Source organism: Artemia franciscana, chromosome 11, assembly GCF_032884065.1.
Source record: "Artemia franciscana chromosome 11, ASM3288406v1, whole genome shotgun sequence".
In the NCBI taxonomy this organism is placed as follows: domain Eukaryota; kingdom Metazoa; phylum Arthropoda; class Branchiopoda; order Anostraca; family Artemiidae; genus Artemia; species Artemia franciscana.
In genome coordinates this window covers 14,562,800-14,587,775 of record NC_088873.1, presented here as the reverse complement: position 1 = coordinate 14,587,775, position 24,976 = coordinate 14,562,800, and the positions used below count along the sequence as shown (strand labels likewise).

Sequence of the window (24,976 nt, the reverse complement as noted above, 5' to 3'; positions counted from 1 at the left end):
CCCTCCCTAACGACAAAATGATCAGAGGACCCTACTGTAGTGGCTTAAAGCTCTTATTTAGAAATGTTTTGTGTATCTTTTACAACAGAAAGATCATGAGTGTGTGATGATTTTCGAGACATCAAAAAGAACCAGACGTCAAAAAATGTTTTAGGATGGGAGGCTGGTTGATTTTCTAATCGCCTTCGATTAAAAAAAAAAAAGAGTATAACTCCCAATTTGCAATCAAATCAGTATCCTCCGAAGTTTTTACGACGATAAGGGGGAGGCTGGGGATGAGGAAGGGGTAGTCACCCTCCTATATGGAATAAATTTTGATCACTTTGGGGTTTTAATGCTACTCTTTTCTTTCATAAGAAAAGCGTTGAATAGAAATGCTCCCGGAAATCAAGACGGATTGTATATCAATTTCCATCTCTACCCCTCACCCTTTCCATGGAGCTAATTCTGATCATTTTTCAATCTTACAAACGGCACTAGAAATTTTATTTCAAACTGAATGAGCCCCCTCTAAAGTTTATATGACCACCCTTCTCATAAAAATCTTATATCCTAACAATTGGCTAATTGCATAGCTCAGAGACCTTGCCCGGGGGGATGGAAGGAGGTTTATCATATCCGGAGGCATGATTATCTGACCTTTGACTATTTTGAACACAATGACTATAACAAAATTGTGATCAGTTGTATATGGGGGAAAAACAGTGTGTGCGATGGTCTGTTACCCTCCAGTCTCTTTTGACCCTTGAAAGGGCACTAGAGCTTTTAATTTAAAATTAAACGAGCCCCCTGCCAAGTTTATACACTTAACCCTTCCATATGAAGTACCTATGGCAATCTATATTAAATAAATAATAATACATTGAAGTCTTATGGCTCTTCACCACAGGCAACGCTATAGCTTTGCCTCTAACTTAAATTATAAAAAAAACTAGTTTTTTTAACTGAAAGTAAGGAGCGACATTAAAACCTAAAACGAACAGAAATTACTCCGTATATGAAATGGATTGTCCCCTCCGCAATCCCTCGCTCTTTACGCTAAAGCTTTTAATTGTTTTAAAAAGCAGAATTGTGGCAAAGAGTCAAACTTCTTCTTCTGGCAAAAAATACAAAATTCCACATTTTTGTAGATAGGAGCTTGAAACTTCTACAGTAGGGTTCTCTGATACGCTGAATCTGATGGTGTCATTTTCGCTAAGATCCTACGACTTTTAGGGGGTGTTTCCCCCTATTTTCCTAAATAAGGCAAATATTCTCAGGCTCGTAACTTTTGATGGGTAAGACTAAACTTGATGAAACTTATATATTTAAAATCAGCATTAAAATGCGATTCTTTTGATGTAGCTAATGATATCAAAATTCAATTTTTTAGAGTTTTGGTTACTATTGAGCCGGGTCGCTCCTTACTACAGTTCGTTACCACGAACTGTTTGACAGGTGAGTAGAACTTTCAATTTCCCTCTAATGAGCATCCAAAATCAACCAGGGGGACTTCCCGGGTGAATTTTCTACATGGGGGAATCTGATGAATCCTCAGTAAAAATCTTGTGATTTTCAAGAGTTTTTTTTTTAATATTTAATTTTTTTTTTGTAGAGTTGCCAGTTTTGTTGTTTTTACCTGATCCTCTCTCCCTACTGTTTTAAATTAGTTTTATGCTATGGTCTACCAAGTATTTAACATGCTTAAAACTTTATTCGTATTGAATCGTACTTTTAAGTAAAAAGGAACACTATGCTCTTTTTATTCTCAGGCATTGTAGTCTGTCAAAAACTTGGGCAATACTAAACACCTCAACAAGAGCAAGCTTTACCAGGTCAGTGGACAGTGGACATTCATTTTGGGAGAGGTGGACGTTTTCTTTAACAGTAAAATTCATGTCATTTCTTCAGTAAATGGGTGCTTTCATGGGGTGCAAACTTTCACACTTGATTTCCGAAAAGGCTTATCTGCCATATTTTATGAACAGCTGACAATATTATGTTGAAACTTTCAAGGAATGTTGAGAGGAAGACTCAACTAAATCCAAAGACTTAACGTGCATCTACAATGTCCAAAGGATGTATATGTCGTATTTCGGGAACGGCTAAAGATGTGAAGGTGAAACTTTCGAGGCTGCTGTGAGGATATATTGAACTAACTCAAAAGAGACTATATGCACCCAGGTTGCCAAAAGGGGATATCTGCAATATTTCTGAAGTGGTTAACATAAAACTTTGTTTGAAAATTAAGGAAGAAGTTTAACTAAATTAAAAGATTGAGTGTGTTTCCAGTTTAACAAAAAGGTATATTACCAAATTTCAGTAGCAGCGAAAGGTATTAAATCGGTGTTATCTTAGAATGGTGGAGGAAGAGGAATGAAATTTGCATCTAGGTTGCCAAATTGCATATCCGCAATGTTTCAGGAGCGGCTAAGGTTTTTAAGTTGAAACTTTCAGGGAACGTTGAGGGTATTGCTGAACTAAATCAAAAGCCACCATGTACATCAAGGTTGTCAAATTGGCATATCCAAAATGGCTCAAAAGTAGGATATTGTATTAAGTTGACACTTTCAGGGAATTCTGACAGGTGTTGAACTAAATCCAAACATAATATATTCGGCCTTTTTTGTCAAAATGGGATATATGCAGCATCGCAGGAGTTGCTAAGGGCACTAACTTAAAGCTGTCATAGAATGTTTATCTAGATAAGAAGTCCCCTGTAGGGATCCAAGGTGTCAAAAGGAAATACGAACGATATCTCAGGTACAGAAAAAATATTTTCATGGAATTGTTGGAGCTAGATTAAACTTTAAGCGAAAATTGAAAGGGTGATTTTAAATATAGACTTGGGTAGTGGCAGAAAAGGAGCGTATCAAGATCATATGTTTGGAGGAAAAGCGATTTAATTGATTCTTTGAGCAAGCTGTTCCTATTTTAATGCTGATCTGCTTAAAATATCAGTTCAAGACGAAACATCATTTAAAATTTCAGAAACAAGAGAACTACAACCGGTAAGAAATCTGGTGGTATTAATTTTTGACGTCGTATTGTTATTTTTAAACAAAAAAATTTGAACTCCGCTTACTCAATGAGCTCTAGCTAGGTTTGCATAAACGTAACAAGTAGTAAAAACCAATATAGCTCCGTAATATACTTATAATGAAATAATCTACCAAATTGTTTATTCCAGGTCATTACGTGTATTTGTCAAATGAGTATATAAAAGCTTGAATTTTAGGATTCCCATAAGAATGCAGTATTCAGAATCGCCAAAGAAATATGCCCATTTAAAAATGAAGCTGTAATATATCTTGATCTTTTAATATATTACTAATATTATTATTATTGTGTATCATCATTATATCTGTATGTATAAAAATAAGTTGTATGTTTGTTTGTTTGTACGCATATGGCGTCATTACAAGTATATATGGCTTTGTATATGACGTCATTATAAGTATATAAGGGGGTGTTTAAAAGAGAAATTTTAGTATAAATCCTACAATGGTAGAAGAAACAGCCGAGGAAGCTGCTCAAAGAGTTGATTCAAAGAGAAATTTAGCATAAATCCTACCATGGCAGAAGAAACAGCCGAGGAAGCTGCTCAAAGAGTTGATTCAAAGAGAAATTTAGTATAAATCCTACAATGGCAGAAGAAACAGCCAAGGAAGCTTCTCAAAGAGTTAATGCCAAAAGGCTTGCGGCTAATTGAGAAAGTAAGAAAAGAAAGCGTGTCGAGGAATCACAAGAACAACATGAAAACAGGCTCGCGGCTCAAAGAGATAATGCAAAAAGAAAGCGTGCCGAGGAATCAGGTACAGCCCAGTCGATGATTATAGCTTGAGTAGATGTGTTGCGCCTCAGGAAAAGTTAAACTTCCTCAACTGGCTGCACCACCAGAGCCATTGAAGACTTTGCTTGCTGGAACTACACCAGAATCTAAGCGTTTTTATTAAACATCAGAAAATATAACTCATGTTTCCAAATGCGTCTTTGGTGCCCAAATCGAAAATCAAGATCAATACACTGGGACACAGGGAATATAAATGACGACCGGGACACTCAAAGAGAAATTACAGACCGGGACACAAATGACGAACGGGACACCGGGACACAGGGAATATAAATGACGACCGGGACACAGGAACACAACTACAACGGGGACGCCGGGGTGGGCACAGGGGAATACATAAATGACGACGGGGACACAGGGAATATTCGATTAGCAATCACCATCAACAAAGCTCAAGGGCAATCATTAGAAAAATGTTGTTTAGATCTGAATACGGATTGTTTTTCCCATGGACAATTATATGTTGCATGTTCAAGAGTCGGTAAACCTGACATTCTACTTATATGCACAGACAATGTGGGACAGCGGAGAATGTTGTACATTCGCAACTTTTACGTAGTTAAAAACATATATTCATCTATCTATATTCACAGGGACACAACTACAATGGCGCGTAACTAATATGGCGCGTAACGACTTACGCGCGGGGAGGGGGAGGGGTTGGCTTGGGGGTGTGATACATTATAATGTGTACAATGTATCATCATACGTATATAATGATATGTGTTTAAAGATGTGTATAATAATGATAAGAATTTTTATTATCATTGTGTATTTATCAAATGAAAATATAAAGTCTTAAATTTTAGGATTCTCCTAAGAATGCACTGTTCAAAATTGCCAAAGAAAGTGGACTTCTTGCAGAAAGTCGAGAATTTGCAAAGCATTTAGATTCTTTGGATAAGCTTGGACACCTACGACAGCTATTTGAGATTCCTTTGATCAAGGACCTGCCCTGTAGTAAGATTTTATTTATTCAGTATTATTGTTTTTGAACGATTGAAGATAGAGGATTGTTCAGACATTGTTTTTAATCAGAAATTTGCTTTTTGTTTGTTTTATTGTTATTTTAAAATCGTTAAAGACAAGTGATGTTTTAACTAGGAAACAGGTAGGCTACAATTGGATCCAGTCACCATCTGACTAATCTAAATTTTTGCAAAGCTGATAAAAATTTTAATCCTACAAAACACATCTTCATTTGTGTCCCGGTGTCCCAGTCTGTAATTTCTCTTTGAGTGTCCCGGTTGTCATTTATATTCCCTGTGTCCCGGTGTCCCGGTCGTCATTTGTGTCCCGGTGTCCCGTCTGCAATTTCTCTCATTATTCTAATGATTGCCCTTGAGCTTTGTTGATGGTGATTGCTAATCGAACATTCCCTGTGTCCCGGTCGTCATTCATATATCCCCTTTGTGCCCCTTGACGTCCCCGTTGTAGTTTTGTCCCTGTGTCCCGGACGTCATTTATATTCCCTGTGTCCCAGTCGTTATTTGTGTCCCGGTGTCCCAGTCTGTAATTTTTCTTTGAGTGTCCCGGTTGTCATTTATATTCTCTGTGTCCCGTTGTTAAAATTTGACATGATCAAAGTTTATTCCCTTTTCCTCTTTGCTACAAAGAATTTTACGCTTATGTTAAGGACATTCTTGAATGGGCGTATCTATGTGCATATGCTACAAGATGCTTAAATTGCATTAGTGAAATATATTGAAGATTCGTCCTCGAACAAGTAATCTAAAATGACACAGACTTTTTATTGTAAACAAAAGTTTTATTAATAGAAAAACGTCATAAAATCATGAAATCACAGAAAGGGTAGTTAAAACTCAACAAACGGAAAAAAGTTTATACCGTGAAAAACGTAAAAAAACGTGAATATGAAAAAACATACCTTTAAAGCATAAAATATAAGGAAAAAGAACCATGAAATCACAAAAAAGCAGTTAACACTCTACAAATCGAAAAACAAAACACGAATAACGTGAGATAGGATAAAATATAAGCACAAACAAGTGTGAATTAAAGAAAGACGGTTGTCCTAGCAACCAACTCCAAAAAGAGGGCTTGTTATCAGAGGTAAGTTTAAACCATATTCAGGGTTATTTCTTAGAGGTCTTAATAAAAATGCCTTTGAGCCAAGACTATGCATATTCACGCCACCTTGGCAATATGTGGTTGAACCACCCCCTAGCGAGTAATTCCAGCGGTATCCCCTGAAAAACAATTCCACTGGGAGAATAGAAACCATTTCCAATGGGATTCTAGCTAGCAATTCCAGTAGGGTTCCCTAACATCCAATTACGACCTGGGCCCCCTAGTAACCAATTCCAGAGGAGGGGGAGCTGATATTAGAGATAAGTTCAAACTATATTTAGAGTTATTACTGAGAGGTTTTAATGTAAATGCTACGTTTCTTTGAACCATGGCTATGCATATTCACGCCACCGTGACAATATATGGCTGTCCCACCCCCTAACCAGCAATTCCAGCGGGACCCCCTAGCATCAATTCCACGGGGGACTAGAATCCAATTCCAATAGGACCTTAGCGAGCAATTTCAGTGGGACCCCTAACATCCAATCCCAACGAGGCCCTCAAGTAACCATTCCTAGAGGAGAGGTTTATTATTAGAGATAAATTTAAGCCATATTAAGAGCTATTTCTTAGAGGTCTTAATCAAAATATCTTTTCTTTGACTTGATGTTAAATTTCAGTCCCCCCCCCCTCATTACTGAAATTTTTTTTTATGATCTCCCACCTCAACTTTAAGCTGTAGAACATGTTAGTCCAAGCAATCCACGTTATAGTGTCCATCATTCCGTGTTTTTGCAAGCCACTCCTCAATGTTATATCCTTCAGGGCATTTTATGCTACTTTGCCACGCTATTGCTGACGCTCTGACACCCCTCATCACTCCTAAGACATTTCCCAGATATTTTCTTATTAAAAATCATGCATTAAATTCATTGGCTCATGTTTTTTGCAAGACAACCCTCCGTGATACTCTATTTCATTTTATGTTACCGTGCCACAACATGACTGGCCCTTTGGAACCCTCTGAACCTCCATCCTTATTCCTAAGAATCTTTTTCAAATTTTGTTTTTAATAAAGTAATAATCAATTCCGCTTCCCCACTTCTAACCCCCGGCTACAACGGTTCCACCTCCGATTCTGCTGGTTTCTACTCCGGCTCAAATGATTCCAAATCTGTCTCCGTTTGCGTCAGTCCCGGTTCCCCCACTTCTGTCCCCAATTCTGCAATTCCGATTCCACCAATCCTGCTCCAAGTTCCGCCAATTCCATGATTCCTCATGCAGTTGCCTTCATGGTAATCTATAGCTGGTCATTGACAATAACTAGTTTATTATATATTTTCGATCAATATCATTTACGTTGGAAGGATAAACTCCACATGGAACTTGCTACGTCCCGATTTTTTTCCGTGGAATTTCCTGTGTGCTGATTTGTTTGTTCTTGAAACTTGTTGCTTATAAATTTTTCTCTTTGTGAAACTAGTACATTGATTTTCACCTCGTGAAACTAATTTTGTTCATGGAAGTTTTTGCGTGCTGATCCTCTTGAAATTGATGACATTGATGGAACTTGTTGCATGCTGATTTTTCTCATCGTGAGACTTGTAAATTTATTTTTCTCCTCTTGACACTGATTTTTTTCGTGGAACTTGTTGCTGTCAGACTCTTTGCTCTTGGAACTTTTGGCATGCTGATCTTTGTTCATGAAACTTCTTGCATGTTGATTTCTCTCGTCCTGAAACTTACGTTGATTTTTCTCCTCGTGAAACTTATTTTGTTCATGAAACCTATTTCATGCTGATTTTTCTTCGTGGAACTTATTGCTTGCTGATTTTAGTTTGTGAATCTTGTTGCGTGTTGATTTTTCTCTTCATAAGACTTTTAGATTGGTTTTTCTCCTCGTGACACTCATTTTGTTCATGGAACTTGTTGCATGCTGATTTTTGTTTGTAGAACTTGTTGTATTTGATTTTTCTCTTCGATAAGCTTTTACTTCGATTTTTCCTCTTGAAACTGATTTGTTCCTCGAACATGTTGTTTGCTGATTTTTGTTGACGGAACGTATTCCGTACTGATTTTTGTACGTGAAACCTGTTGCATGCTGATTTTTCTCTTCGTGAAACTTGTACAAAGATTTTTCTCCTTCTGAAACTGATTTTGTTCATGGAACTTGTTTCCGTGCTGGTTTTTGTTCGTGGAACTTGTTAAATACTGATTGTTGTTCGTGAAGCCTGTTATACGTTGATTTTTCTCTTCGTGAAACTTGTACTTTGATTTTTTCCTCGTGAAACTGATTTGTCCCTTGAACTTGTTGTTGGCTGATTTATTGTTGACGCAACTTATTGCTTACTTTTTTTTGTTTGTAAAACATGTTGCATGTGGATTTTTGTCTTCACGAAACTTGTACAATGATTTATCTCCTTGTGAAACTGATTTTGTTCGCGGAACTTGTTACGTACTGATTATTGTTCGTGAAGCCTATTATATGTTGATTTTTCTTTTCGTTAAACTTGTACATTGATTTTTTCCTCGTGAAACTGATTTGTTCCTTGAACTTGTTGTTTGCTTATTTTTGTTGATGGAACGCATTGCGTACTGATTTTTCTCTGTGAAACTTGTTGTATATTGATTTTTCTCTTCGTGAAACTTGTACAGTGATTTTTCCTCTTGTGAAACTGATTTTGTTCATGAAACGGGTTGTGTGCTGATTTTTTTATAAGTGGAACTAATCGCATGCTGAATTTTTGTTCGTAAATTTTGTTGCATGTTGATTTTTCTCTTCTTGAATCTTGTACATTGATTATTTTCCTCGTGAAACTGATTTTGTTCAAGGAACTTGTTGCGTGTTGGTTTTTGCTTGTTGAACTTGTTGCATACTGGTTCTTGTTCGGGAAAATTGTTGCATATGGATTTTTCTCTTCTTAAAACTTGTACATCGATTTTTTTCCTCCTGAAATTCATTTTGTTTGTAGGACTTGGTGCATGCTGATTTTGGTTCGTGGAGCTTGTTACATGCTGATTTTTGTTTTTGAAACCTGTTGCCTGTTTATTTTTCTCTTCGTGAAATTTGTAAATTTTTTTTCCCTCGTGAAACTGATTTAGTTCATAGAACTTGTTCCGTGCTGTTTTTTGTTCGTGAAGCTTGTTGTATGTTGATTTTTCTTTTCGTAAAACTTGTACGTTCATTTTTTCCTCATGAATTTTTTTCATGGAGTTTGTTGCGAGCTGGTTTTTGTTCAAGGAGCTTGTTGCTCGCAGATTTTTTTCTTTCTAAAATGTACATTTATTGTTCTCCTCGTGAAACTGATTTTGTTCGTTTAATCTGTTGCATTTTGATTTTTTTCTTCGTAAAACTTTGATATTGATTTTTCTCCTCATGAAACTCATTTTGTTTATGAAACCTGTTGCATATTGATTTTTCTCTTTGTGACACTTATAGAATGATTTTTTCCTTGTAAAATTGATTCTGTTCATAGAAGTTTTTGCGTGTTGATTCTTGTTCGTGGAACTTGTTATGTACAGTTTATTGGCCGTAGAACCTGTTGTATGTTGGTTTTTCTCTTCATGAAACTTGTACATTGATTTTTTCCTCTCGAAACTGATTTTGTTCATGGAACTTGTTGTTTCCTAGTTTGTATTGACGGAAATATTGCATACTGATTTTTGTTCGTGAAACTTGTTGCATGTTCATTTTTCTCTTCGTGAAACTTCTACAGTGGTTTTTCTCCTTGTGAAAGTGATTTTGTTCATGGAACTGATTGAGTGCTGATTTTTTTCTTGTTCGTGGAACTTACTGCGTGCAGATTTTTTTTAATGCTTTGTTGCATGCTGATTTTCTTCTTCTTGAAACGTTTACTTAGATTTTTGCCTCGTGAAACTGATTTTGTTCATGAAACTTTTTCGTGATTTTATTTGCTTGTGTAACTTGTTGGATATGATTTTGGTCTGGGAAACCTGTTACATGTGGATCTTTCTCTTCATGAAACTTGCACATTGATGTTTTTTCCTCGTGAAACTGATCTTGTTCATGGAACTTGTTTTGTGCCGTTTTTGGTTTGTGAAACTTGTTGCGTACTGATTTTTTTCGGGGAACATGTTGTAGGTTGTTTTTTTTCTTCGTTAAACTTGTACGTGGATTTTTCTCTTGAAACTGATTTTGTTCATTGAACTTGTTGTTTGCTGATTTTTGTGGAACTTATCGCGTGCTGATTTTTGTTTGTGAAACTTGTTGCAGGTTGATTTTTTTATTCGTGAAGCTTTTACAATGATGTTTCTCGATATGGGACTGATTTTGTTCATGGAACTGGTTGCCTACTGATTTTTTTGTTCGTGAATTCTGTTGCATCTTGATTTTTCTCTTCATGAAACTTGCACATTGATTTTTTCCCTCGAGAAACTGATTTTGCTCATGGACTTAGTTGTTCACTGATTTTTGCTTGTTGAACTTGTTGCGTACTAGTTTTTGGTTGGAAAACTTGTTGCATATGGATTTTTCTCTTCGTGAAACTAGTACGTTTATTTATTTTCTTGAGAAACTGATTTTGTTTATTGAACTTGTTGCGTGCTAATTTTTGTTCAGGAAACTTGTTGCATGTTGATTTTTCTCCTCGTCAAATTTGTACATTCCTTTTTCCTCATAAATTTGTTTCATGGAGCTTGTTGCGCGCTTATTTTTGTTCGCGAAACTTCTTCTTTGCTGATTTTTCTCTTTCTGAAACTTGGATATTTATTTTTCTCTTTGTGAAACTGATTTTGTTCATGGAACTTGTTGCGTGCTAATTTTTGTACAGGAAACTTGTTGCATGTTGATTTTTCTCCTCGTGAAACTTTTACATTCATTTTTTCCTCATAAATTTGTTTTATGGAGCTTGTTGCGCGCTTATTTTTGTTCGTGAAACTTCTTGTTTGCTGATTTTTCTCTTTCTGAAACTTGGATATTTATTTTTCTCTTTGTGAAACTGATTTTGTTCATGAAACTTCTTGTATTTTTTTTTATTCTTGGGAGTAGTTGCGTGCTGATTTTAGTTTTTGAAACTTGTTGCATGTTGATTTTTCTCTTTTTGAAACTTTTACATTGGTCTTCCTCCTCGTGAAACTCGTTTTGTTCATGGAACTTGTTTCTTGCTCAATTTAGTTCATGGAGCTTGTTGCATGCTGATTTTCATTCGTGAAACCTGTTCAATGTTGATTTTTCTCTACGTGACACTTGTGCGTCGATTTTTTTCGTAAAACTGATTTTTTATGGAAGTTGCTGTTCGTGGAATTTATTACGCACTGATTATTGCTCATGAAACCAGTTGTATGTTGATTTTCCTCTTCACGAAACTTGCTTATTGATTTTTTCCACGTTACATTTATTTTGTTAACGCAACCCGTTGCAAGCTAAATTTTCTCGTGGAGCCTGTTGAGTGCTTATTTTTGCTCATGAGAGTTTTTGCAGGTTGATTTTTCTCTTCGTGAATCTTGTACATTGATTTTTCTCCTCCTGAAACTGATTTTATTCATTAAGCTTGCTGCATGCTTATTTTTGTTCACGGAATTTGTGGCATGTTGGTTTTTGTCTTCGTGAAACTTGCACATTGATTTTTCTCCTCGTGAAACTGATTTTGTCCATGGAACTTATGCATCCTCATTTTTATTCTTTGGAGTTGTTGCGTGCTGATTTTCGTTCTTGAAACTTCTTGCTTGCTGATTTTTCTCTTCATGGAACTAGTACATTGATTTTTCGCCTTGTGAATCTGATTTTGTTCGTGGAACATTTTGCGTGCTAATTTTTGTTAATGGAACTTGTTGCGTGCTGATTTTCGTTCGTGAAACTTGTTGCATGTTGATTTTTCTCTTCGTGAAACTCTCTTCGTGAAGTTTTTACATTTTATTTTCTCCTCGTCAAATTTATTTTGTTCAAGGATCATGTTGCCTGCATATTTTTGTTCTTGGAACTTGTTGCCTATTGATATTTGTTCGTAAAACTTGTTGCATGTTGGTTTTTCTCTTAGTGAAACTTGCACATTGATTTTGCTCCTCGTGAAACTGATTTTTTTCCGTGGAACTTGTGGCATTCTGATTTTTATTCTTGGGAGTTTTCGCGTGCTGGTTTTTGTTCTTGAAACTTCTTTCTTGTTGATTTTTCTCTTCGTGAAATAGTACATTGATTTTTCGCCTTGTGAAACCGATTTTGTTCATGGAACTTGTTGCGTACTAATTTTTGTTCATGAAACTTGTTAAATGTTAATTTTTCTCTTCATGAAACGTTTAAATTATTTTTCTCCTCGTCAAACTGATTTTGTTCAAGGATCATGTTACTTGCTGATTTTTTCCTTATACTTATTGCCCATTGATAGTTTTCCGTGAAACTTGTTGCATGTTGATTTTTCTCTTCGTTAAACGTATATATTCATTTTTATCCTCATAAAACTATTTTTGTTCTTGAAACTTGTTGCACGTTGATTTTTCTACTCGTGAAAAATCAACATCAACAAGTTTCCCGAACAAAATCAGCACGCGACCTGTTCTACGAACAAAATCAGCACGCGACGAGTTCTATGAACGAAATCAGTTTCACGAAGAGAAAAAAATTTGCTAGTGCCACGAAGAAAAAAATCAACATGCATCAAATTTCACGAACAAAAAACAGCACGCAACAAGTTCCACGAACAAAGTCCGCAGTTAACAAGTTCTATGAACAAAATCAGTTTCACAAACACAAAAAAAATCAGCATGCTGTCAGTTCCATGAACAAAATCAGTTTCACGATGAGATTAATCTATGTAAAAGTTTTACGAAGACAAAAATCAACTTGCAGCAAGTTTCATGAACGAAAATCAGTACGCAACAAGTTCAATGAACAAAATCAGTTTCACGAGGAGAAAAACCAATGTAAAAGTTTCACAAAGAGAAAAGTCAGGGTGCAACCGGTTTCACTAACAAAAATAAGCACGCCATAAGTTCGAATAAAAAAACAAAGGTCCTTTTTTGCAGTTTATAAATTTATTTTTGAGGGGAAAAGGTTGAAAATGCTCTAGGTGTAATGTTGCAGACCAGAGGGTACCACTTGTCTGGCATATTATACCACGCTTTCGACAATAGCGACGATTCATCAGAAGAAACGTTACTTTGACTTTTCCTTTAAGTTTTAATGAGCGATTCTAATGTAAACGGGTATTTTCTTCGAAAATGCCTGAAAAATGTCTTTTGTGTAATAATGCACACGAGAGGGCGCCATGTGCCATCCATTGAGCTTCACAGGTCAGGAATTGCCTTGGACTAATACTTCCAAAAATTAATCTTATATGGCACAAAATAGCAACGCTCCTCCGTGATGGTCTGTCAAGACATGGTTGGCTTAAAGCTTCCTGTTTTAATGCTTTAAACTATGAAAAATTGATTTTTCTGATATTTTGATCGAATATGGGCAAAAATTGATCTTTCATGGCACAAAATGAAAGTAAATGCCCCCTCCGTGGTGTTTTGTCAAGATTAGTTGGCTTATTACCTTCTCTTTTGAACCTTTACACTATTAAAATTGATTTCTGTGATATTTTTACCCCGTTTGGGTTAAAATTAATCTTTTATGGCAGAAACTGACATTAAACGTCCCTTCAAATTTCCTGGGGAAGGGGACTGAAATCTAAAACCCACCAAAGTAGATTAAGTAAATTCCTTCCATAAAAAAGCTTTAAGTTAAGGTGGGAGGTGTTAAAAGATTTTATTCCGGCGGAGGGGAACTGAAATCTAAAACCCAATAAGCTATCGTAAATAAATAACCTCCATAAAATAGCTTTAAGTTAAAACGGGAGGGTTTAAAAAAAATTTCTGGGGGAGAGGGACTTAAATATAACACCCAATAAGCTATCGTGAATAAATAACTTCCATAAAAGAGGTTAAATTTAAGGTTGTAGGTATTAAATGATTTTTTTTAGCGGAGGAGGACTGAAATCTAAAACCCAGTAGGGTATCGTCAATAAATGAATTCCATAAAAGAGCTTAAAGTTAAGTTGGGGGGTGTTAAAGAAATCTTTCAAGGATAAGGGGACTGAAATCTAACATCCGATAAGCTATCGTAAATAAATAACTTCCAAATAAGAGCTTAAAGTTAAGGTGAGAGGTGTTAAATGAATTTTCAACAGTGGGGAGGGGGTTGAAACCTAACATTCAGTTAAAGAAATGAGACATTTTCATTAAGACTTCACAGAAATAACTCTTAGTAAGGTTTAAATATATCTCTGATAACTGCCCACCCTCTGGAATTGCTTGATAGGGTGAACTAACCACATCTTCCCACGGTGGCGTGAATATACATAGCCTTAGCTCACAGAAACATAGCATTTCCATTAAAGCCTCTCAGAAATAACTTTTAATTTGATTTAAATTTATCTCTAGTACAACGCTCAGTCAAAGAAACGAGGTATTTTCATTAAGAGCTCTCAAAAATATCTTAATGTGGCTTATATTTATCTCTAACGAGATTATGTGAAAGTTGAAGAGAAAATATTTTTCGATTGAGTATTTGTCAAAAGGAAGTGCATGTCTTGGCTCAAAGAAACGAAACATTTTCATTAAAAAAACCCTCAAAATATGTTAATGCTGCTTAAATTTACTTCTAAGGAGATTATGAAATTTGAAGAGAAGATATGATATAAATGTGCGCTTGTCAACCGGGGCTGCATAGTCTTGGCTCAAAGAAACGCGGCATTTTCATTGAAATGCTCCCTCTGGAATGACTCACTAGGGGGTGGGTCAGCCACTTATTGTCACGGTGGCATGATATATATATATATATATATATATATATATATATATATATATATATATATATATATATATATATATATATATATATATATATATATATATATATATATATATATATATCTATATATATAAAAATAAGTTGTCTGTCTGTGGATGGATGGATGGATGGATGGATGGATGTGTCAGGTGACGTCACCTGAAAAAACTGGATTAGGTGACGTCAAAACTGAAAAAACTAAAAAAAGGCAAAAACTACAAAAAAAACTAAAAACTAATAAAAAAAATAAAAAAGCTAAAAAACTAAAAAAACTATAAAGGTAAAAACCAATAAAAAACTAAAAAAAAAACTGAAAAAACTAAAAAAAGGCAAAAACTACAAAAAAAAACTAAAAACTAATAAAAAAAGTAAAAAAGCTAAAAAACTAAAAAAACTATAAAAACTAAAAAAAGGTAAAAAACTAAAAAAAATAAAAAATAAAAAAAAACTAAAAAAAAGGAAAAAACTGAAAAATAAGCTAAAATAAAGGTAAAAACCAATAAAAAACTAAAAAAAAAAGGAAAAAACTAATAAATGACGACACTCAAAGAGAAAGCGACCAGGACAAAAGGAATGTTCGATTAGCAATCAACAAAGCACCGGGACACAGGGAGTATAAATGACGACCAGGACACAAGTAAAAAAAAAAATTAACAAAACTAAAAAGAAGGTAAAAACTACAAAAAAACTAAAAAGAAAAAAAAACTAAAAACTAATAAAAAAACTAAAAAATCTAAAAATCTAAACAAACTAAAAAAGAAAAAAAAAGGAAAAAAATAAAGGAGAAAAACAAAACTAAAAAACGAATGTATATACAGACCGGTACACCGGGATACAAATGACGACCGGGACACAGGGAATATAAATAACGACCGGGACACAGGGACACAACTACAACGGGGACACCGGGGGAAACAGGGGGATATAAATGACGACCGGGACAAAAAAACTAAAAAGAAATAAAAACTAAAAACTAATAAAAAAAACTAAAAAATCTAAAAATCTAAATAAGCTAAAAAAGAAAAAAAAAGGAAAAAAATAAAGGAGAAAAACAAAACTAAAAAACGAATGTATATACAGACCGGGACACCGGGATACAAATGATGACCGGGACCCGGGACACAGGGAATATAAATGACGACCGGGACACAGGGACACAACTACAACGGGGACACCGGGGGAAACAGGGGGATGTAAATGACGACCGGGACACCGGGACAGGGAATGGTCGATTAGCAATCACCATCAACAAAGCTCAAGGGCAATCATTAGAATCATGAGGTATAGATCTGAATACAGATTGTTTTCCCATGGACCATTATATGTTGCATGTTCAAGAGTCGGTAAACCTGACAATCTATTTATATGCAAAGACAATGGGACAGCAAAGAATGTTGTATATTCGCAAGTTTTACGTAGTTAAAACCATATATATATATATATATCTATATTCACAGGTGGGACATAGGGACACAACTACAATGGCGCGTAACTATTATGGCGCGTAACGACTTACGCGCGCGGGGGGGCTTGGGGGGGGCGCGAAGCGCCCCCACCAACTAGGTGTTGGGGTGGCGCGAAGCGCCACCCCAACAGCTAGTATATATATATATATATATATATATATATGGTCTCGGATCAAGAAACAAGAATCAAGGTATGTCCATTAAAACCTCTTAAAAATGGCTCTTAATATGGCTTAAATTTACCTCTTATATCAAACCTTTGTTTATTTTAGTTGTTCTTGTGGTGGTTAAAAATTCTTTTTCTTCCAAGGACACACGTCTTAATGTTTTTGAAGAAAAGTAGATTCAGGATCTTCACCGTAAGTCGGCGATGGTTTGTACTTGTTATAGCGACCACAATTTATTCTTGATCTGTAATGAAACCGGTTTTCTGTGTCCAATCGGAGATAATCAGCTCAGCCTCAGCAAGATAAATAGTTTTTATGTAGGTATATTTTAATTAAATTGAATAAAAAATCAGTTTTTCTTTACTGCAAATAAGGAGCGACATTTAAACTTAAAACGAACAGAAATTATTCCGTATGTTAAAGGAGTTGTTCCCTCCTCAACGGCTCGCTCTTTACGCTAGAGTTTGACTCTGTCTCACAACTCTACTTTTTAAAACAATAAAGAATTTTAGCATAAAGAGTGAAGCGTTGAGGAGGGGACAAACCTTTCATATAGAAATAATTTCTGTTTGTTTTAAGTTTTAATTTCACTCCTTACATGAAGTTAAAAATACTTTTTCTTTTTATTTAATTTCTGAAGGTTTTTTAATTAATGCATGTTTTGATTTTGGCTCACCGCACATGCATAATTAAAAAGAAATTTGCATATTATTTTTTTGGCTAAATGGCTTCCTCATAGTTAAGATTGGACGATTTTAATAAAAAAAGGGGCGGGGGAGGAGGCCTAGTGCCCTCTAATTTTTGGTTATTTAAAAAGCAGCTAGAACTTTTTTTTACGAACGTTCTAAATATACATGACTTACGAATTAAATTGCGTAAAAACCTCTATATTTGTATATTTTTATTACGTATATGAAGGGGTTCGCCCCCTAGTCAATACCTCGCTCTTTGCACTAAAGCTTGAATTTTGTCCCAGTTCAATAAGAATGGCCCCTGAATCACAAAGGCCGTAGAATAAGTAGTTGAAATTACTGAAAATACTTTATCGTAAAGAGCGAGGTATTAATGAGGAGGCAAACCCCCTATTATGTGTAATAGTTTCTGTTTGTTTTCGGTCTTAATACTGCTCCTTACTTCCAGTTGAAAAAAACTTTTTTTATTTATTTTCTCATTGTTTTTTTTTTTAAATAATGCTAGAGAATCCTTTGCCCCTTTCATGGAAATTCTCTTCCCTCATGATAAATTCCTTTATGGAAAGATCCTCCCACGTAAACCCTCCCCCGACCCCTCCTCCCGACCCCCTCCTCAACGCGAAAAAGTCTCCCTGAAAATGTCTGTACACTTCCAATAACCATTACTATATATAAAAACGGTCAAAGTTTGTAAATTGCAGCCCCTTCCAAGGGACTTTGGGGGATTAAGTAATCCTGAAAGACATAATTATTAGGCTTTTCGACTATGTTGAACAAAATTGCTATCTCAAAATTTGGTCCGGCGACTTTGGGATAAAAATGAGCGTGGGAGGGGGCCTAGGTGCCCTCCATTTTTTGGTCACTTAAAAAGGGCACTAGAACGTTTAATTTTCCTTAGAATGAGCCATCTCGTGACATTCTAGAACCACTGGGTCGATACGATCACCTCTGAGAAAAAAAACAAATAAACACACATCTGTCTGATCTGTCTTCTGGCAAAAAACACAAAATTCCACATTTTTGTAAAAAGGAGTTTGAAACTTCTACAGAAAAGTTTTATGATACGCTGAATCTGATTGTGTTATTTTCGTTAAGATTCTATGACTTTTAGGGGGTGTTTCCCCCTACTTTCTAAAATAAGGCAAATTTTCTCAGGCTCGTAACATTTGATGGGTAAGACTATGCTTGATTAAATTTATTATATTTAAAATTAGCATAAAAATGCAATTCTTTTGATGTAATTATTGGTATCAAAATTTCATTTTCTAGAGTTTTGGTTACTATTGAGCCGAGTCGCTACTTACTACAGTTTGTTACCACGAACTGTTTGATATTTAATATGTAGAGTTGGTTAGCTTAGGTATTTAATATAACGCGTTCTGGGTGGCCTGCTTTCCATAATTCTCTTATGTAGTTTCCATAATCTTGTCAGGACGATGTTATATTTTCATTATATTGTGGTATATTTCATTAACCTAACTTCACTTCTTTGGTGTGGTCGCTATAACACGCAAGTGCCTTGACAAAAATGTTGAATTTGTTCTTCTTTGCGAAAGCATCCCGGCGATGCTGCACTGCATGTAAATATTTTAGTCAAGATGGTGAATTAACTTGACATTTTTAAAAAGATAAAAGGCATTATATTAACCAAATTCTGGATGGAAACCATGCGTTATACAGCTCGATAGATTATTTCTTTTTTCTTTGTCTTGTATGTTCAATTCTTTTTTCAACATTTAAACTTGTGATTTGTTTTCATTTTCAACGTATTAGTTTTTTCTCTAATAAATGCTGAAACAGAGTAAAAAAGATTTGATTTCCTCGGCAGTATAAAGATCTTGCAAAGATCTGTTTATTTATTTAATTTTACGAATATATTTCACTTGATTAATTGCGTTATCCAACCAATTAATTTGGGTTTTAGGATGGAAACATTTTTTCAGTAATGGGTTTAAACTCCAGTTCTTGTCACTACTTACAACAAAGCTATAATCTTTGAAAGGACAGTGAAAAAAATCTGATAGTTAGAATTAGTGATGTTGGAAATTACGCAGCAATATATACCTTCAATAAATGGAAAAGATCTGTAACTCAATTTTTAGTTAAAAAGACTTATATGTGTAGCTATGTAGTGATTGATTACAGTAATTCCAAAATTAAAAAAGAGGCTTTAATAAAAAGAGCTAAGAGTGTATAATACCGCAGGATTTACGAAGGTGCATCTTTCCCTTTAAGGTGTAATCGTCTTCGGAATAAACATATTGTCTATTTTAGAATTGTTACGGCCAAAGAAAGTTGACAAATTTTACTAATTACCTTCGATTGTTCATTTTCACCGTTCAGCGTAGTAATACCGTCGAAATTGTGATATTGCCCGCTTACGGAATTAGTAAACGAAAAATCAGAAATTTCTCTTCAGGTGTCAGGGGCTAAAAGGGCTAAGAGACAGCTTCCTTAGTGTGGGTGTTTGTGAGCCCCTTCTTGGAACTTTGAAGCCGACGTCGAAATAAATATAGTAGCAGTGGGAAATTTTGTCCGGAATGGTCTTATTATTCGAAAGTCGAGTGTTACATGATTTAGTTTGTTTGTTGTTGTGCATGTACCTATACGGCCTTAAAAATGGCTTTAAATTCAGTCATTCAATAAATTTTGGTGTTTGGATATTTGCAAACCTAAGAGGGGTGCAAGTGAAAGTGATCAATACAAACCCTGGATTACAGAAGGCCTTCTCAACTGGTGGCCCCGGAGACTTCTTGCTCCTTGGTTCTAAGCTGGCTTAAGTGCCCCGGAGACTTCTTGCTCCTTGGTTCTAAGCTGGCTTAAGCGCTTTTTTGAAGACTTATTAGTCCTGGCCTGCAATGAGGGTATCCATTGCCTTCGTCGAGGCCGTGATAATTTAAATGATTTAAATAATATGGAGACTGGAATGTTACAAAACCTTTCGTATTGAAATTTTGACTGCCGAATTCAAACGTTTTATAAGGTGACCTAGAATTTAATTATTCATGTAGAAAGGGTGGGGTGCTTATGCAGAGAGTAAGGCTCATGATGAATAAAAAAGCTTCTAAGCCTTGATTAGGTTGGGAAAGTATTATTGAAAATCTCTTTTTGCACGTCGTAGGACACGGTAATCATTGGTAATCTAATCATTGGTAATCATTGAGGCAATACCTTGTTTTATTTTGGAAGTAAGGTAATTATTACGATTAATCTTATTATTAGATTTATAGATAATGTAGATGAGAGATTAAGAGACGAGCAGTGTCGTTTCAGGAAGGGGAGGGTATGTGTTGACCAAATTTTCACTCTTACACTAATAACTGAGAGGGGCCAGAATCATTAGATGTCTATAGTACTCACTTTGATAGACTATAAACGGAATTTTGATACAACCGATAGAAGAACATTATTGAAGGTTTCATTGTTGTCTGGTATGCCAGATAAGTACATTACAGGGATTAATACTGAGTACGAGAACAATATCGCGGGGGTTAAGGGCCTGTAGATGGTTTGCTATTGAATCAGGTAGTGTTGTGCTCTATTCCTTTTCATATGGGTCATGTCTATGGACTTCGTCGTAAGGAACATGGAAAAAGCTACTGGAGTGCAAGGAATCTCCCTTAGTCAGGGGTTTAGCAGATGACTAGTGTCCTAGATAAAAATATTAGCACAATGAATAAGTTTTTAGAAGTTTTGAGGGCTCGGGGGTGCAAGAATTAGTTCTTAAAATTAATGTTAAGAAGGGTAAGTTTGTCAGACTAGGAATAAACGATGATAAAGAGGTGATGTCAAATGAAGAGGAGATTGATCAAGTGGATAGCTTCAATTATCCAGGTAGTATTACGAAAGAAGATCGTACAAGCAGAAAATATGTACAAAGTAGAATGGCCAATGCCAATGGAGTTTTTGCATTGTTAAAAAAGCTTAAAAGAAAAGGGAAATAAGTCTGCGAACCAAGATTAGAATATTAGAAGTTACAGTGATGATAGTAGTTAAGTATGGTTCTGAAATATGAGCACTTCGGAAGACAGAAGAGGATTGGCTACATATTTTCCAAAGAAATTGTCTTCAGCTAGTTTTGGGTAGCTATATTGTCTGAACGTATGTAAAACAACAGGCTGTACAAAAACTGGTATTCTATCCCCAATTCTAAGGTTATCTAGAAACGCTGAGAAGGGTAGGACACTTTTTGTGGATTTAGTGTACAGATTGCAAAAAATTGTTATTTCCTAACATCCATCAGGGACCAGATGCAAAGCAGGTCATCTCTAAATCTGGTTGGAAGAGGTCATAAAGAAGAATTTAAAGAAATCTGAAATTATTTGAGAGTGATAAAGAGTGAATATTTCAATAGATTTGAGTGGAAGAGAGGCATATCTACTTGGATTGGCCTCAGTTGGCTTGGTATTGTAGTCATTTTTAGTTGTATTAGTAGAAGTGGCTCGATTAAAAAAAAATTCAGAAGTTATCAGTTGGCTTATTTTGTCCCTACGTTCATTACTATCTAGTTTTTTTGACTCTCTAACCATGTGTCCTTGATGTCTCAGTGTAGCTTTGGGTGCATAGATTCTGTAAAAAGATCGCAATAATGTATTTACTGTGTTTATTTTGAAAAAGAACACGGATCTTAAGATGATATGGTATTGCACGTTTTATCTGATGCTCCTATTATAAAGATTTTTTCCAGGTAAAAAAGAAAAACACGACGGGGAAGAAGAATGCTTATATTTTTGCGGAAATTCTCTGGGTCTCAAACCAAAGAAAGCAGATGTTTATTTAAATGAAGTTGCAAAAGACTGGGGCAGGACGTAAGTTATTTTGCACATTGCAACTGCCTACTTAAAAAGTTACAATTCTATTAGGCATTTTTCACATATATTTAGTTGAAATTAAAACCTTTACATAAAAAAGAAGCGTAATTTTGGTGCCAGGTTGACAAACATCCATACATAGGCTAATTTGGGAGAGTTAAGGAGAGGAAAATAAGATTTCTCTAAGTTAGTAAAATATAGATATAACACATGGAAACGTTGGGAAATTCTCGTAATGGCGGTAATCTTTATTTCAGAGGAGGGAGGGGGGCTTTAATTGAAGCCCATCACTACTTATGTACCTGCTTGTTAGCATTATGCACGTACTTTTTTAATGTTTACTACCAGAAGCTAACCTCAAATATAATTTTTCATATAAGTCATATTTGACTAATAAAACAGTTCGTGGTACCGAGCTGCAAGTAGGGAGTGACCCGGCTCAATAGTAACCGAAACTGTAAAAGACGGAATTTTGATACCAATAGATATATCAAAAGAATAAGAGTTTTATGCTGGTTTCAAATATATAAGTTTCAATAAGTTTAATGTTCCATAAAAGGGTACGAGCCTGAGAAAATTTGCCTGATTTTTGAAAAAAGGCCGAACACCTCTAAAAGTAATATCATCATAATGAAGATCATACCATCAGATTCAGCGTATCGGATAACCCTACTGCCGAAGTTTCAAGCGCCTATCTGAAAAAATGTGAGATTTTGTATTTTCTGCCAGATGAAAGATCACGGATGCGTGTTTATTTGTTTTGATTTGCTTTTTTCCCCCAGGGGTGATCGTATCGACCCAGTGATCCCAGAATATCGTGAGAGGGCTCATTCAAGTGGAAATTAAAAGTTCTAGTGTTTTTTTAAGTGACGAAAATTTGGAGGGCAACTAGGCTCGCTCCCACGCTCCTCTTTTCTGATAATGGTCCGATCAAAATTTTGAGATAGCCCTTTTGTTCAGCATAGTTGAAAGTCCGAATAACTATGCCTTTGGGGATATCATGACCCTCCCACAGCCCCTGGTTATAGGCTTTTAAGTTACAATATGTGCCTATTGTTTACGTATAGTATTTATTATTGGAAAGTATGAATACACTTTTCGGGGGGGGGGGTATTTTCTTCTGGCGGTATTTTCCTCAGGGATAATTTCCATGGGGAGAGAAGATTCAAGGAATGAATTTTTCTGGCGAAATTTTTCACTGGGGGAAGTTGTCAGAATCCCTATACGAAATTCTTTTTATGTCTCAATTTCACGCGTAGAGAAGTTAAGGGTAATTGTCCGGGGAAAAGTTTTAGCCTGGATTGTATTTTCTAGTGAATAAATCCTTGTGGAAGAGAAATTTTTTCGTTGAGGAGTAGCCATAATTCCTGGCATTATTTAAAAATAGAATTTAAAAAATTACCATTGCCATTAAAAATGGGATTAATAAAAAAATAAGTTTTTTAAACTGAAATTAAGGAGCAACATTAAAACTTGGAACGAACAGAAATTATTACGCATATGAGGAGGGTACTCCTCCACAATACCTCGCTTTTTACGCTCAAGTTTGAATTCTGTCCCAATCCTTTAAGAACGACTTTAAGAACGACTCTATTAATTAGAACAAAAAGAAACTTTTTTTAAGTACTAAAAAAGTTTAGCGTAAAGAGCGAGGTGTTGTGTGGGAGTGACCCCCTCATATACGTAACAATTTATGTTCGTTTTTAGTTTTAATGTTGTAATAGTAATACTTTCACTTTTAATACTTTCAGTTGAAAAAACTTGTTTTTTATTTAATTCAATACAAGAATTCTTGTAATAGTAGTGTAGACTGTTACACTTTTCATTCAAGTCTACACGGTTCTGCTGCTTATGTTGCTAATAATTTGTGTAAGGTATGAGCTTATGGACGTTTTCATTAAGTCATCTCACCACTTCGTAAAGTCTGGATGCCACCACTTAGTGAAACGGTCTTTTTTGAAGAAATATCTGATTTATAATTCTGGCTTCAATGGTTGCGCAATTCCCAAACAGCTCTGTTGATTTCCTTAAATAGATAAAGTGGTTGCATGGATCCTAGTCCCTTAGAAATGGGACACGAATCTAGATTCGAGATAGACAAGTCACATTTCTCTATTTCAAAGTTTGTCCTTAGAATAAAATATAGTAATTAATTAATGTCGTTAATAATTTTGGTCTACGAAGTAAAATATCGCAAATTTTCCAACTCCAGGTAACGGGTGGCAATTTCCTTCTTTACGTGGTTGGGTGACATGAAACTGTCGGGGCTCCGACTGCTAGCTAGATTCACTATGGTTGGAAGGAGGGGGACTAAAGGGAATAGACACCAAAGAAATTTCTTTGCTTCCTGTTATTTTGTCAATCTTTCATCAAGGTTGGAGGTAATAATTTACAACTTCTTATTTCACGATCTGATTATTTCTTTATTAAAGGTTTCATTATCAAAGGTATAAGGCTGGAAGTCAATCGTTGGAAGAGATCCTAAGCTAGCGTGTCAATAATCTGAATCCTTAGAGACCTGACCTTTTGATTCCGTTCTTTACTGAGGAGTAATTAACTTCCATTTGTCTCCTAGCTTTCCTAGGATTCTCAAGAAACACGTACCTTATGTTTTTTGTGCTTGTTGGTTTGGAAAGCATGTAAGACACCGATGTGAACAAACAACTATTCCTAGGTCTCACACCTCGAGTAGCTTAGAAGGCGGAAGAAGTCCTTTTTGGGTTTAAATGAGCTCCGTTTTAGCGTTAATTTCCGGAAGCGCCAAACTCCTTAGTCACTGACAGAAGACTTTAAGGGTTACTTAAAAATTTGTCCAAATGTACTTATAGATATTCCAAAGATGGGAGAGGGGTTTTGAGGGATGAATTAAAGAAAGAACAGTTTTCATGAAGTTCCATCGGTCAATTTATTGGTTGTTCCAATCTCCCCTTCTTGGGATGAAGAGAAGAAATATAGAAAGAAGATATAAATTAAAGTTGCATTTAAGACCAAAGGAGGGTTTTATTTTTATTGCCCAATGGATATTTCACTATGATAAGGAGCATTTTAATGCAGTTTTCTTGTAAAAGGCTAACCATGGGGTTTCATTAGACAGAGAGGAGAGCACAGTTCTAGAGAATTGATATTAGCCTTCAACAGACTTGGAAGTATAATGGAGCTTATCAGAGGTCCTATTATTGTCTTTGCCGA

At 35.5% G+C, this 24,976-nt stretch overlaps 1 protein-coding gene across 1 annotated transcript in view; it reads left to right on the top strand.

Moving 5' to 3' along the window:
* The first annotated feature begins 2,047 nt into the window (after positions 1–2,047).
* LOC136032556 (kynureninase-like) overlaps positions 2,048–24,976 on the top strand; it is a 55,027-nt gene continuing 32,098 nt past the window's right edge. Inside the window, exons 1-3 of the mRNA XM_065712826.1 lie at positions 2,048–2,098; positions 4,642–4,792; positions 21,664–21,784. Of these exons, the coding sequence (XP_065568898.1) occupies positions 2,048–2,098; positions 4,642–4,792; positions 21,664–21,784 (323 nt within the window). The remainder of the gene's footprint in view (positions 2,099–4,641; positions 4,793–21,663; positions 21,785–24,976) is intronic.